Source organism: Alligator mississippiensis, chromosome 2, assembly GCF_030867095.1.
Source record: "Alligator mississippiensis isolate rAllMis1 chromosome 2, rAllMis1, whole genome shotgun sequence".
Taxonomy (NCBI): Eukaryota; Metazoa; Chordata; order Crocodylia; family Alligatoridae; genus Alligator; species Alligator mississippiensis.
Genome location: NC_081825.1, coordinates 236,118,845 through 236,134,519, shown reverse-complemented (window position 1 = coordinate 236,134,519; position 15,675 = coordinate 236,118,845). Strand labels below are relative to the sequence as shown.

The window sequence follows — 15,675 nt, the reverse complement described above, 5'->3', positions numbered from 1 at the left end:
TCCCTACACCCCTCCACTCCCCCCCCCCCGCAACATATACAAAACCCCTTGATATACCCTATGTTCCCCCCACACAGCCACACACCCCTCACAGCCCACCATACGTGCCCCCCCCCCCAACCTGGTGGTACTTAAGGTTGTATCATTTAAAATTGGTGGCACGCTATTTGTCAGACTTTGGAAACCTCTGGCCTAGGAGGTTAAAGAGGAAAACAGCAAGCAGCCCAATAATGACTTGTCAGCTAAGCCATTAGTTGCTCCTTCACAGGTGTTCCATTCCTCCCAGACAGGGCTTCACACTAGGCTGTGTTATCTGGCTGGGCTTGCCACCACCTTCTCCCAAAAGACCTGCCTACCCACCCCCCCAGCAGCTCCCAGGAGCAGCTATGTCTGAGCTGCTGTGTTATTATCAGTTAAGTGTTTAACCAATATAATTAGAGGAAGTTAAATAGATAATTTTTAAAATGATATCTACATCCCTAGTTCGCATGTCTTATAGTTAAAGAGTTTCCAAAGATAGGACTTTTCACCATATTTCAATTATGTTAAATTCAGCCTTCTGGACTATTATGTGAACTAAATTAGTTGACAGATACTTTACATCACAAACAGCATAAAAATAGAGCATCTTCCCTATGAAAGGTCTTCAGTGCTGTTGAAAAGTTCATAACTATATTCACTATTGCAGCCTGCATTGGGATGAATCCTTATAATAGTAGTTTAAAAAAAGGAAATGAATAGTGTATTGATTTGAAACCACAGAGGAATAGTTATTCAACTGTCCCACAGCTAGTTCCTCCTGTGTGTTAAAGGCTATACCCACAGAAAAATGTCTTGAGGCATTTCTGAGATTCTTCATCAGTGGCAGGGGAGGAGGACTGCAGCTCCAAATGTGGAGGATTGCAGGCAGGCACTCTGAAGGACTAATTCCTAAACTGTAAAACCCCTGCACTCTGGAAATGCAATGCATCCCAGACATGCTCAAGGATGTGGAAGACACAAAAGATACCTGCCATAAAAGCACAGAAGTAAGATGATGGCATGGGTTTCTCATACATAATCATTAGACAACTACATTCCATTCCCCCTCTTCCTTCCTGCAAGCTCCATAGTCCTTGATAGAGTCCTGTGGAGGACTTACCCATGGGTTAAATGTAAACAGATACAATCTAACTTCTGAAATGTTATTAGAATACTGTAGTCAACACCCTTGTCCTTAACTGGAGGTCTTTGAGACCTTGTTGTTTGGTCTCAGACAGGTTAAGGAATAGAAAGCAGGAAAAGATTCTGCCACCCACAGTCCCAATATTATACTTTGCTCCAGGATCTTACCATATACTGAAATCACAGCCAGGATAAGCCATGCAGTCCACTCAGGAAGATATTTAATGAATACCAGGGCCATGAGAGCACTGATCATAATAAGATATGCTTGCTGGAGCCTAAGTGGGCCCTTCCAGTGAATGCAGATCATTCCCACCACACCGAAGTTCCAGATCAGGAGCGCTAGGGTAATGTAGTCCATGGCAACATTATAAGTTTTAAAAACCTCACTAAAATGTTTAAGAAAATACAATTAGATAAAGAAAAAAACAGGAATATTTCCATAAAGCAATGATGAAAAAGAAATGAGGCAAACATCAGAAATAGATTTTTGTGGTCAATCAAAATTCGTTCTTTAAAATTAGGATTTCAACTACATCTAGAGCTTAAATGTAGAACATTTTACTTTGACAGAATAATTTTAATGAACCAAATACTGATAAAAAATACTTTAAGTTTACTAATGTATCTTTCACTGACCCTTCATTTCTTTCTCAGTTAGCGATCAAAAGCCACCAGCAGAGGATTTTACTGTAAGTAGTCATAAAGATTTTGCTATTAAGTAATGTCCAAAATTCATAGACATCTACCAATTCAGAAAGAAAAAGTTTGGCATATAAACAGCTGCTTTTGCTATCTGGAATGCCTACTGGACAATGACCACAGATGCATTCAGCCTGAGAAAGAAGTGTGGTGGAGCTATGTTACCTGATCAGATATTATTTCTGGCTTAAAGAATTAAGAATGAGCTATTTTACTCTGTTACAAAGAACATATTATGGAAAATAACAAATACACAAGGTATGTTACAGAAAGCACAAATATTGTCTCCAGGTCATAAGCAATTTACACTGGCCTGGGAAAAAAATAAAAATTAGTGTTTGAGCTGGCTGATCATATAGGATGCTCCATGTCATAACAGCTTTGTAAACTGTGCATATGTTGGCATAATCAGCAAATATTTTCTTTAAAAGACAGTTGAAATATATCAAGGTGAGGCACATTGTTGGAAGGTCATTTAGGGAGGAATGAACAGATGGAAGAGGACAGTTCAAATTACACCAATACTTAGCTAAAGCCATCTACTATATTCTTACTGGGGCCCCACATAGCCTTCAATATTAATTGGCCTTTGCAATCTCAGGCCACCTATACACATGCCTGATGCCTGCTTTGACACGTTCCAATTAGAACGCTCCCACAGCCTTGACGTCACAGGTATCTAGAGTCCCTGCATTTCAAAATAGCATCGGGGCTACTTAACTAGAACAAGAGCTGCTTTAATTAAAATGTCACTCCCCCCCACCTCGGATCACGTGTACAGATGCCCTAAGATATTCAAAAGGAGCTAGAAGAAAACAAAAATTTTTCAAGGATCTTTAGGAGCAGAGGATTGCACTAAATAGGAAAACATTTGTAATAACTTGAAATAGAAGGGAAGTTGCTTACAGGCACAACATATGCATACTGGAATAATTTGGCTTTGTTTCTGGTCTCAAATTATAAAATTTAACCAGGCTGTACAGTATGAATATTATACTGTAAATTATAAGTGGCCACTCTTAATAACCTGCTAAAGCTGTGCTTCAGCATTTCAAATATAAAACTTCCACTAGATATAAATAGGAATGGACATCTGTAGCAGAGCAAATTTCTTTTGGTAAATTTGGTCTTTTCTATACTAGGCTCACATAAAACCCCCTTGTATGACCAGCCCTTCCCATTACCATGATGCCATGAAGGCAACTGTAAACATGTGCTTACTGTGAAGGGACAGACTGGAAGGCAAGTTCTGAAGACCAAAGTTTGTTCTACTTACCCCAAGTAGATGAATGAGAAAAAGAAAAGCAGCAAGAGAGAAGAAATGATAAGCCAGCCATGGATCACCTGAAGAAGACAGCAACATCAGTACAGGTCCTTTCAAACTTGACATTTCTAAGTGAAATACCTTTATAAAATATTGCCTTTTTCTTTATTTTTTACTGAATGAGAGGTTTGATTTCACAACAAGCAGGCTCAAGAGATGGTTCACACTGTTGTTAGTACTACTTACACCCGACTACCTTTGAAGAGGCAAATAATATTTGGTGTTTCAAGAATGGAAATGAGATTCAGATATCTCTGGGCTCTCAGTCTGCACTGACACTGTTTTGGTTTTTTTGGGGGTTTTTTTGCTAGTCTTGACTCCTGTGCCTCCAGCTTGCAAATCTATAAAAAAAGATACTACACTTAACCCATCTTTAAGTGCTTTTAGATCTTGGACTAAAAGGTGATGTTCAAACACCATTATTTTTAGCGCATTATTTAAAACAATTTAATAACACTGCGTCAAAGTAGTGTCAAAGTATCTAGCATTGTAAAACAATGAAAACATGATTCACGTTAATATTATTTGAAGACATTAGCAGTTAGTATTCCAATCCATTACCAGAATTCATCTATCCATAAAGGCTACAACTATAACACTGAAGAATGTTCTTTATGAATTCTTGCATAACAACAAACTAGCATTAGCATATTATCTAAAGTGGGGTGTTCAACCCCTGGCCCATGGAGCTGTGTGATACAGTCTAGAGGGCTCCCAAAGGGTCCAGACATTTGGGCAGCATGGAAGTGGTGTTTCCTCACCCCCAAAATTTTCAAGCCCAGATGTGCTTTGGTACCTTGCACAGGATCTGACTGGTGTGAGAGGGGTCAGGACACCAATACGGCATGCCAGATGGGGCCTGGATCCCAGCTCACTGACCAAACCTGCACCACCCATCTGGCCCTCATGACCAGAAAGTTGGGCACCACTGATAAGGCAGTGATTCTCAACCAGAATGATGCACGATCTTTTGAAGGTTGTTATGGGTGCAAGGAGGTAAGCACTTGCTCCTCCTCCCCCTGCCTGGCCCCTGTGTAAGGAGAAAAACAGTAATAAATAGTTTTTGAAATGGGGTGCCACTAGATATAGATCCCAGGCATGCCTCCATGACTTTCTGAAAAGTTTGAGAACCACTGATCTAAAGAAAGAACAAACATAAACAGTTATATGCTCCTCATTTATCATACAAAACCTCCAGAGTAATCTATATGCATCACACAGTTTTTGATGGGAAAGTAACTTGCCCTGTAAATTAGTTAAACAAAAATCTTAAAATGGCCTTTATTTCTTTTGGCTGAGCAGCCCAACACACTGCTTAGGCTCCCTGTACCCCCCAGCAGCAATACGGGCTGCCCTTTTGGCACACTGCCCTGCAAGGGACTCAACGTGTGGGTGATGCGCACCCGGCACGCCCAGGTGCTGGCCGGCTGCCCTGACACCGTGGGGCGGCGGCATCTGGCGTGGCCTGGGACCCCAGCGTGGAGCACTCTGTACAAGGCACCCACCCCCAGGAAGACTAGTGACCTCCAGTGGCGACTAATGCACGGCATCCTGGCCACTGGCACCTTTGTGCGCCACTTGGACCTGGTGGCCTCGGCAACCTGCCCCTTCTGCCCAGGGGTGCTGGACAAGGACACTTTCCATGCCTTCCTCAACTGCCCCCAGCTGTGACCGCTCTTTTGCCGCCCTCGGAGTGCTGCTTCGGGCACTGGGCCGGGACTTCTTGGAGGACACCTACATCTACTCCTTCCCATACCAGGCGGCTGAGCAGGCCACAGCCAGCCTGGCCAACTTCCTGCTGGGCCAGGCCAAGATGGCCACCCTGAAGAGCCGGTGAAAACGGCTCACCAGGACTGTGATGGTTGACGCCCTGCAGCTCTTCCGCCTGCTGGTGCGGGCCTGTCTGTCCTTGAATTCAAGCATACAGTCCACCGGTGGACGGTGTCCACCTTTGAGGAACACTGGGCCCTCGAGGGGGCACCGTGCTAAGTCAAGGCAGGACATCTGCTCGTCGCCCTGTGACACCACCAGCTGCTCAAGGTGAAGAGGCTCATCCAACGAGCCAAGACCGCGGACTCTGTTCATGCAGGCCAACCCCTGATGCCCTGAGGCCCCCCTGGGCGTCCCCTCTGGCAGAACTGTATATATGTAAATACTCCTTTTGTTCTTTGTGTTTTTATTTTTTTGTCTAGAATGTATAGGCAGGCCTTGCAGGCCATGAGCCCAGGCCTTGTCCTCGAGGCCCAGATCCTCGGCCCAACCTGTACATGACTTCTAGTGCCCCCCATTTGTCACCCTCCCTGGAATAAACGCTTCTTAAAAGTTTGTCCGTCTTAAGACTTGAATCTTAAAATGTTTTAAGATTCAGGTCTAGCAAGGCAAATATATTTATAAAAAGATTACAATAGGAAATGTATTTTGACCTTGTAATGAGAAGGGAGCATATGCTAGGACAGTTCTAATTCCTTCTCTGCTGCTATACCCTTCAGAATGTGGCCCAATTTACATAAAAACTTTAACCTAACAAGATCTGTCATCAAACTTCAGTAATCACACCAACTGGTTCCTCTAATTTTAAAAGAACCTTCTCATAAATAAGCAGCTTTCTCCTTACATTAGGTATTCTGTTTTCAATGACTATGCAGTGAAATATCAAATCTTTACCAGCAGCCAGCTGTTACGGGGGTACAAAACTGTGAAGTTGGGATCAACAGGGAAATGGAAAGAAAACTTTCAAATATTTGACAAGATTACATACACATCCTGTTAATGATCTGACAGAGCAAATTTCATTTTTAAATATTAAATATTTTTCCAGGTCACTTTTAAAGACAAATTGACATAAGCTTTATTGTCAGAACCCATGACTAAAGCTCCCAGGAGTTTGTACACTATAAATATTAACGGAAATCAGCATTAGCACAATCACAAAGCAAGCTGTTTCATTGTTAAAGAGGAGACCTGGAATTTCAGTGTGCTCAAATACTAATGATCCATTCTAGTATAGAGCACATTCTCTCCACTGAATAAATAAATGCCAAAAAAGCATTCATTACTATTAGGCCCTAGCCCTGCAAATACTCACATATGTACTTAAGGACTGTGCCTAATTCCCCTGCTACATCTGTTTCTGTTCTGAAGAAATGTCATACGTTATCAAATAATTTGGTTTTTTTTACTTTTTTTTTTTTGCTAAGTTTTTTGAAAGTTACCTGATTCTCTTCACAGAAAATTTTCCAACCCACTTCATTTAAAAAGCAAGTATTAGATAACATATTTCATAACAGCATGCTACTGGTTTTCTGATTAAAATATTCTCATATGACTGTGGCTCCTGCACCAATCGATCTGTTGCTACACTCAGATTTATCCTGATTTAGCAGGTAAGACAGAACTCCTAGGGTTTGTAGAACATAGGGAATTAAATTGGTATTCCAAAGATTTTGTTTAGACTAAAACCATGGATTATTTAGGAAAAATAAAAATGCATAAAAATCAGACTACAGACACTACCTACATGGAAGGACTGCTTTCTGGTAAATATATCCAAGACCTAGACACAGGACCAGTGCTATTACCCACTCAGCGTGCAACCTCATGCACGACACTTCAAATTGAGGCCTCAGCTTTTCCTTTTTTTTTTTTTTTTTTTTTTTTAGCACTGGGATTATACTTCTTAACTTCAAAAGGTTTTTCTCACATATACCACCTAGATGAAAGATGATACTGATAGGAAAATCACTGCCCCCTCTTCAAGTATCAGCTGTTGTTTTGCTACAATTTAGTTTCCATTCCAGCAAAGAGAAAAAGAGCAATGTTCCAATTACGCAGTGAAAAGTTGGACTTGCACTCAACAACTAGGTAACTGATTTGGTAGCAGAGTGGGGCAGAAGGCTGGAAATACTTTGAGAGTGTTCGTTTAAATTGAAACTTTAAAGTTTTCTCAAGAATTAAGCATGAAAAAATATAATTGCTACAGAAGCTTCAGCATTTAAATTTTTTATATAAATTTTAATTTACTCTGTTTACACTTTTCACTTTTTGATGTGCCATGGACTTTTGTAAAAATTGTTCATGATTGCACTGTAGAAATAGCTAGGCCAAGGAGAGCCTATAATTTCTGGCAGACTGGTAGGAGATAGGTGAGGTTTTCTGCCATCTGGGGAGACCTGAGTGGCAGGCTGTGCGTTAAGCATATGAGTTAGTTCCTTTTACTGACAGGATCTGCAGTGAAATAATTTAAACACCCATTCTAAACTCTGATTAAATTTCTGACTTAACACTCCATTGCAACAAAGAAGAAGATTCATACCTTCAAAGTGTTGTTTGAGGCTGCCTACACTCAGGAAGATGTCATTGCATCAATCACACTCTACTCTGTTTGAAAGCATTTTTTTCATCCACGAAGATTAGAAACTTTTCCCCCAAAAAATACAGAAAAGAAACTGCAGCAAAAATTTTGTATCAAGGAGCATATTCCAAAGCAAATTCTATAACTGTGAAACACACACGCTCAAGGCTCCAACTAAACGGCAGTAAAATTTTGTTACTCCACAGCCTGCTTTATTGGTCATTAAAAGTCCAAAGGAAAATCCCTGGGCCAAAAGTAGCCCAGCACCCAATGTATCACAGCAAACTAATATAACTAATATATGTGCAAAGTTTAAGCTCCCATCAATGATATAATTATGCATTTTTCTGAGCCCTGATGACTTTATAAACACCCCCTGCTGTTTGAATACCATTCTGTTACTCAAACAGTTAAAACCACTGTTTTATCTACTTTTACAACATGAAACAACTTTTCACCTGATAAAAGAGTAGTTACCTAGGTCCTGTATTATCCCCTTCCTGGTATGGGAAACAAAGTGCCCAGAACTAAAACAGTGAAATTCTACCACTGGTCTGGCCAGTTTTGTTAATCACAGTAGTTCTTATCTCAACAATACAGCAGTGACGTTAAAAAAATCAAGGTTAGCAAAATTATCAAAGTTAACTGTATTTGTGCTCACCTTATAGCACCTGTATTTGTAAAGAACCACTAAGAGTATAGTCATGACAATGATAACACTGATCATGATGGTAGCATTGAGAACAGAATTCAGTACTCTTTGTCCCACTGTATCCGTTTCTTCTGTGAAGGGAGTGTAGATACTAAAATAGAGACCAAAAGAACAATGGAAATTCCAATACACGTTCCACAAATGCCTCCCACATAAAAACCCAGGATTACTATGCAGTTTTTTAAAACCGCTTTCTCTCCTGAAATCTTATTTTCCATCTTAAAGTTGCCAAAATTACAGTCATTTTCTGCTAAGAAAAAGCGCATTTCAACGTTTCAAAATTTCATCTCAGTAACAGCATGCAAGTATATATTAGTTCACGCTAAGCACAACTTGGCCTTTATAGACATGCCATCTAGCGGATATAAGATAAAATACAACCTGATAAACAATAAGAGGTGCAGGGTAAGAACTGGGATTCTCTAGTCCATAAGAAATTCTGAGTTTGTATCCCACCCTCCAGCCCTACCATTCCAATACAAACTAAACAATTTCTCAAAGAAAGTATTTTTTTTTCAAAATTTCAGTTGTTTGATTGTAATGTTTTGTTTAAAAATTAAAATGTTTCATTCGAATTTCAACATTATGCATTTTATAAATGTTGTTATCATATAAGAAATGTCTAAGCAAAGAGTTATTTGGAAGCCAATTTAAAATGTTCCATTCACCAAAATGGAATGTTTTGACACCAAAGTGTTTCATACCATTTTTTTTCCCTCTGAGAATTTTTGTTGAAACTGATGCGTTTCTATGAAGTGTTTCCACTTTTGTTAAATCTGTTTTTCTATTGGAAAATACTTTCTGTCAGAAAATTTCCAACAATCTCTATGAACCACTCTTAAAAACTCTTCCTATTGTATACATGTTACTTTGCTGGTAAGTGATGTAGGGTATGAAACACTGGTGTCAAAACATTCCATTTTGGTGAATGGAACATTTTAAATTGGCTTCCAAATAACTCTTTGCTTAGACATTTCTTATATGATAACAACATTTATAAAATGCATAATGTTGAAATTCAAATGAAACATTTTAATTTTTAAACAAAACATTACAATCAAACAACTGAAATTTTGAAAAAAAAATACTTTCTTTGAGAAATTGTTTAGTTTGTATTGGAATGGTAGGGCTGGAGGGTGGGATACACACTCAATTTCTCATGGACTAGAGAATCCCAGTTCTTACCCTGCACCTCTTATTGTTTATCAGGTTGTATTTTATCATATATCCACTAGATGGCATGTCTATAAAGGCCAAGTTGTGCTTAGTGTGAACTAATATATACTTGCATGCTGTTACTGAGATGAAATTTTGAAACGTTGAAATGTGCTTTTTCTTAGCAGAAAATGACTGTAACATCATTAACATGAGGAGTCTTTATGCATTAGTGGTTTGTACCTTTGATGGCCTCTGCTCAGGACTGTGTTCAAGCGACAGACAGCATATGAAAGGACACACAAACTGAGTAGTCAAGGATTAGGACTCAGACCAAGAAATGGCAAATTACCTTTAGAGAAAGCAATTCTATATGAGGGAGGGGTTGAAATTACTGATAAGAAGGAAAATGAAACTTTAGGTTTCATCACTGTAATTCCTTATCGAAGCATAAGAAAAAATTAGGTCAAATTGACTAGGCATCTAGAATGGGTCAATCTTTTAGGCTAAGAGGAGATGGGAACTATATAGGGATCCTAATCTGTAGGAGGAGGAACATTTAAGTTGTCCTTGTACTGGAAGAAGTCATTGGACAACAGACTCCTGAATATACGTGGCTGGAGTGTAAAGAAAGTGAGCTTGTGTAGACTAGACAAAAAAAAAAATCACAAGAAGGTTTGATACATACAGCTGCCCATCTTTGCGTGTGTAAAAGCTGACGGACTTGATGGTTGCAACAACTACCACCATGCAAAGTGTGACAGGAACAAAGAGCATAATCACATGCTTTGCCCCATATTTCAAAGTCAGCTCCTCATCTTCTTCTTCATCCTGCTCCACCACTTGCCGTGTGCTGTTCTGGGCCTGCCCATTAGTCTCCGATTCAGGGTTATCATTACGCCTTCGGTCATTGTTATCATGACGCCGTCTTTCACTGTTGTCATTCTGCAATACAAGAAAGCCCAGTTCCAGAAGCATGTTTGCCACACATGTATATGCTAAATCTAGGAGGATGTAGGTGAAGGAATGCATCCTTTACTGTTAAACATACTTTCAGCAGCAAAGACTTGAAAAAAAAAACAACCAAATAAAATGAGCCACGTACAAAAAATGATAGTGTAGGTATAGAGTAATACTAGAAGCCATCCATCTCTGAAGCAGAAACAGTTAAAAAAGTGTCGTTTAATGTCCAGCAGTATGGATGGTCCTTTTACATACACAAAACTGAGAGACAAATTCCAAATCCTTCCCTTGCAAGGAAATAAAGTTGATGCATGTGCGGGTTAAGTCAGATGGTAGCACCAAATTATGAATTTCCCACCAGACTATAGCTCACTTCATTTTAGTACCTATAGCAGACACCAAAATTATAAACAAGTTCCAGACACTGATGTAATTTAATTCCAGGTAAAATAGGACAAATAATTTAGGTTGTCTTTTAAAATGCACTCTTTATATATGCCAAGGTCAGCAAAAGACTTTAAAAAAAATTTCAGTGTTTAGGAAAGTTATTTTCAAGCCTCAAGACCTGCCTATAAATAAAGATGTAATTTTTCTGGATTTAGACAAGAACAATTAATTTTGTGCAAGTGTTCCCCTTTGAAGAACTTTGCCAAAATCAGCACACATGCATGCAATCTTTGTTTGATTAGTTCCCATGTACCAAATAACAGGAGAAGTAAAATTTGACATCAATAGATTTTTGCTGTGCCAGCTTGTTCTGACTTCTCTCTTGTTCTGTGCCAATATTCAGTGATTATATACTTGATTACCCAACTGTAACAAGCTGCAATATGTTACCAAGATGATCCTGGATGGTTAGTCACTAGATTGATCTCTCTCTCAAAATAAGTTGCATGTCACTTGACACTTTAAAAAGAAGCTCAAATTTGTATTTCTTTCTCTCAGCCAGTTTTTTCTAACACATCCAACTTTACTTCCACAATTACAAAACAAGTGCATTTTCAAAATGCACTTTCAATATAACAAATTTGTATTGAAAAAAAAAAAAAAATCTTAAGTCACCTACCAGCAAAAGTCCCATTGGCTTTAAACTGGAAACCCCTGATGGCTGAAGTATGAGTTTCTTAACTTCTGAAGCTTGTATCAGAAGTTGCAATTGTGGCATAGGAGGGGGGCGGGGGCTGTACACATTGTGGTGTTCTCATCATATTGTTGCCAGTCAGGTTCCAGTTTTGGTACAGAAAAAGATTTTAAGTGTGAAACTTTTAGGCAACATTTTCCACTAGGTAAAATTTAAAACTAAATTAAGAAACTAAAAACAAGTTGTGTAAAGATTTAATAGAAAGTAAGGCACTAGCAATATTACATTTATATTTGATTTGTTTTTTTAATCAAATTATCTCAGTGGTGGTACAAGGGTGATTGCAGCAGGTTCTGTTTTTCTTTCATGTCAATCTGTAACTAGGAATGACCTGGTAAATCTGAAGCTCATCTACCTCCCAATGCTGGCACTCCCTACAATTTTTTTGGCACAAGTATAACTAATGGCGTGTTATATATCCTGAGGAACACATGTGAGTATAATAGTAAAACATTCACCAATAGTGGGCTGAATACGTGGGCAGTTTACAAGTAGGAAATAGGCAATGAGAAAGTACGTGCGTCACGTCAGATCTGGGTCCATGTTGCTTCAGAAAGAAGGGAAGAGTCTACTCCTATGTTCTTCATCAAATCACACTCAATTCATATTTGGAACATGGTCTTTTCACAGTGATAAGGACTAAGATGTTTAATTCTTCAGAAATGTATGTTAAAGATCCAGCCACTCACCACACTTGACATCTTTTGTCAAGTATTAAGACTCATTTTGAAGATAATTTTTAGTTTACTGCTTACAGAACTGAAAAGTCTAAGTAACAAAAGGACCTTCAGAGAAATATTATATACAAAAATAATTCTTCAATAAATTCTTCACAAATGAAAAGTAGATAGATGGTCAAACATTTATGATGAAAAATACCTATATGGAAGGTTTGATGCATTTACGTAAAAACAAACAAAAAATCCTAAACGAATACAGCAGAATGCCAATTATTTGAACACAGGATGTGCATATAGCACAATCAAGAGCAATCCTGACAAAAGAGAACTGTTTAAATGACTAGAGAAAAAAACACAAACAAAAAACCCTGAAATAAGTAATTGTCACCAAGCTTGCTTTAGAATGTCATTAGGATATGTTCATTTAATACATGTTATGTTAACTGAACAATTCAATTTTATGTAAGGGTTATGGTCCCTAATTAGTTTGGATAATCAACACTCCATTCTACAACTAATTAACATTCATGTTTTTTCTAAAACTGTCTTTAAAATTTCCTTCCTACAAATCAGATGACATCAAACATGAATTTCATCTCTTTTAACAGTAGTATTCAATTTCTCTCAACTTGTAGAAACAAATATCTTTGTCACATACTAAAATAAAACTCCCTGATTATAGTACATGTAATATGTAATGGAAAAAATATTGATCCTGAAGCACTTAGACTAATGGGTTAAGACATTTAATATTTAGCTTTCCTAGTTCTTGTGGATTGTTTTTCTTCATTTCTTATAATACTAATCCTGACTGAACAAGTGCTCCTGCTTTTAGCATTTGAATTATAAATACAAAGAGAAACAAAATTGTGCTTTACAAAGCTAAGACTGAAACTGCTGAACAAAAAGCTTTCCGACTGCAGGAGCATAATTTATACTGTCACGGGGAATACGGCATAAAAGAAAAACAAAAGTATGATTCTATATTAAGTTATATTTCCTGGATCATTTAGAAACAGAAATGAAGCTACAAAAATTGCTTAATTCCTTTAAAATGATGTGTGAAAAAAAAAAAAGGGGGGGCAATGTCACAGTCAAAGAAAATTATAGTAGCATCAGAGAAAAGAACTACTTTTAGTTAATACCTGAATTGTACAAAAATAAGAACAAAGTCGAACTATTAGCAGGGGTGTACTGATAAAGATTTTCTTCGTGGATACCGATAACCAACAATTAACGAACCATATTGGCAATGCCGATCCAATAACTGATATTTAGTAATAGTGCAAGGCCTTTTTAACTAATGACATAAATAAACCTTTTTTGTTTGTTTGCTTTGCATTTATAACACATGCACACTTCCTGCCTACTCTGGACCTCGATGAGGAAGGAGGAAGGCCTTAATCCTACACTGCTTCTGTGGAGCCTGTGCTGCCGTCCTAGGCAGGCGGGGTAGACCCTTGTATGGGCAGTGGTGCGAGGAATGTCGGGAGCCCCAGAGCACACCACTGCCTCAGTGCTGGCATGCCCCATGCAGCTGAGCTCCCATTGTCACTGGGGAGAAGCTGCTCTTGCAAAAGCGTTCAGTGCCCAGTGGAGTGAAATGTCCCTCATGCAGCACCTTACCCCACCTATGCATAGCCCAATGTCTCTGTGGCAGCCCCAGCACTCAGGCGTTATCATGGCAGCAGCAACAGGAACCAGTAATGGTCTTTTTGTTGCTGAGTGCCTTGTGACCGCTCCCCAGTGCCTGCTCCCAGTGCTTGCCAGGACCTGTATTCTGTTGCTGGCTCGGGCCAGTGACAGGGCACAGGGACCAGACTTGTGTTCCCCAGGGTGTTCCAGGCACACGGCCATAATTAATCAGCTACAACGACCAAAAAAAGTTGATAACCAATAACATCATTTCTCCTTTATCTGTGCCGATCCAATAGCCAACCAAAGTATTGGTGGACCCCTAACTATTAGTATATAAAAAGTTCTTTCAAGCATTTGATCAAAGGCACAATGTACATGCAACATGCAAACTGAACCCTAACGGAACGAAGGGCATACACCTTTCATACCTGGTTAGCATTAAAGAGAGCGAAGGATTCTTGCTGTAGTGAAAGTAAAGGGACAACTTCCTCGCTTTTCTCAGACATAGTTTAAGTTCCAAACACTGAAAAATCTGGAGCTGAAGTCAGAACAAAGACAATACTACTGTAACCACTGAGGTGAATGTAAACTATGAACTATATACTTAGAAGTGAATGAATAATGTTAAAGATAAAAGTGCTTTCCTTCCTATCGAGAAAGTAGTTAATAACAAACCCAGGGCAAAGCTTCTGAACAACAGATAAGGCCCTGGAATATGGGATAAAGATTGCTAGATTCTTTTTCCCCTTCAAGATCAGGTAACAATTTTATTAGCTCCCATATACGACTGTCATGGGAGGAGTTATTTTTAATGAGCTTTTTAAGGGTCATCTGCCAAGCAGAAATCTGAATTGGTGGTGTGTAAACTGGGGTGCAAGGCTCAGAATGTTATCCCACTGAGTACTGTTCAAGAAAAATCACTTAATACACACAAGAATATTGTTGTGCATATACAAAATAAAGGATATTGATGTGTACTGTACATATAAAATAATCTGAGAAAAATCAATGACTGGAACGTAGCCATAGAGGGCTATACCCTGGACAGAAGAGACCAAGTAGGGAAGAAAGGTGGAGATGCAGGTCTCTATGTGAGGGAGCAGTACACCTCCTTGGAGACCAACATCAGCTCCAAAGAAGAGTGACTCTAAACCCTCTGGGTCAAACTATGTGGGGGGGCGGTGTGGTGAGAGAGACCTAACTGTAGGTGTATACTACAGACCACCAAACCAGGGGGAGGAGCTCAATCTGGATTTCTCTCAAGAACTGGCAGAGGCCGCCTGCGCGTGGGACATGGCCGTCATGGATGACTTCAATTACCCAGACATCTTTTGGGAGGAACACTCAGCTAAGTCAAATCGGCCACACTGCTTCCTGAACTTTATCAAAGAGCTCTACCTGATTCAGGAAGTACATGGGCCAACCAAAGGCAATGCTCGCCTAGACTTGGTCTTGGCCAAAGGACAGGATCTGGTGGGTGACTTGAATACAGAGGGTACCCTGTGCGACAGCAACCACGAAACTCATGTTCACTGTCCATCACAAGGCAGGCAAATCAGCTAGCAGGGTTGAAATTTAAGATGTCAGAAAAGCTAATTTCAACAGGCTCAGGGCAATAGTAAGGGGAGTGCTGCAGGACCAGGGACCAAAGGTGAAAGGAGTGCATGAAGGGTGGTCGGTTCCTCAAGGACACAATGCTCAAAGCACAAAAAAAGTCCATTCCCATGAAGAGGAAAGGTAGCAGATGGGCTGGTAAGCCCTTTTGGCTGAATAGGGATATCATGGTCCTTTTGAAAAAGAAGAGGCACACAAACAAGGGAAGCTTGGGGCAGTCCCCAGGAGGAC

At 39.4% G+C, this 15,675-nt stretch overlaps 1 protein-coding gene across 2 annotated transcripts in view; it reads right to left on the bottom strand.

Annotated features, from left to right (window-relative positions):
* PSEN1 (presenilin 1) overlaps positions 1-15,675 on the bottom strand; it is a 54,653-nt gene that overhangs the window by 21,112 nt on the left and 17,866 nt on the right. Inside the window, exons 2-6 of one of the 2 annotated variants that reach the window (XM_019496559.1) lie at positions 14,259-14,368; positions 10,097-10,353; positions 8,203-8,344; positions 3,143-3,210; positions 1,333-1,553 (exon numbers count right to left, since the gene is read on the bottom strand). In XM_019496559.1, the coding sequence (XP_019352104.1) occupies positions 1,333-1,553; positions 3,143-3,210; positions 8,203-8,344; positions 10,097-10,353; positions 14,259-14,336 (766 nt within the window). In that variant the 5' untranslated portion in view covers positions 14,337-14,368. The remainder of the gene's footprint in view (positions 1-1,332; positions 1,554-3,142; positions 3,211-8,202; positions 8,345-10,096; positions 10,354-14,258; positions 14,369-15,675) is intronic. The other variant, XM_006272557.4, reaches the window with a different exon arrangement.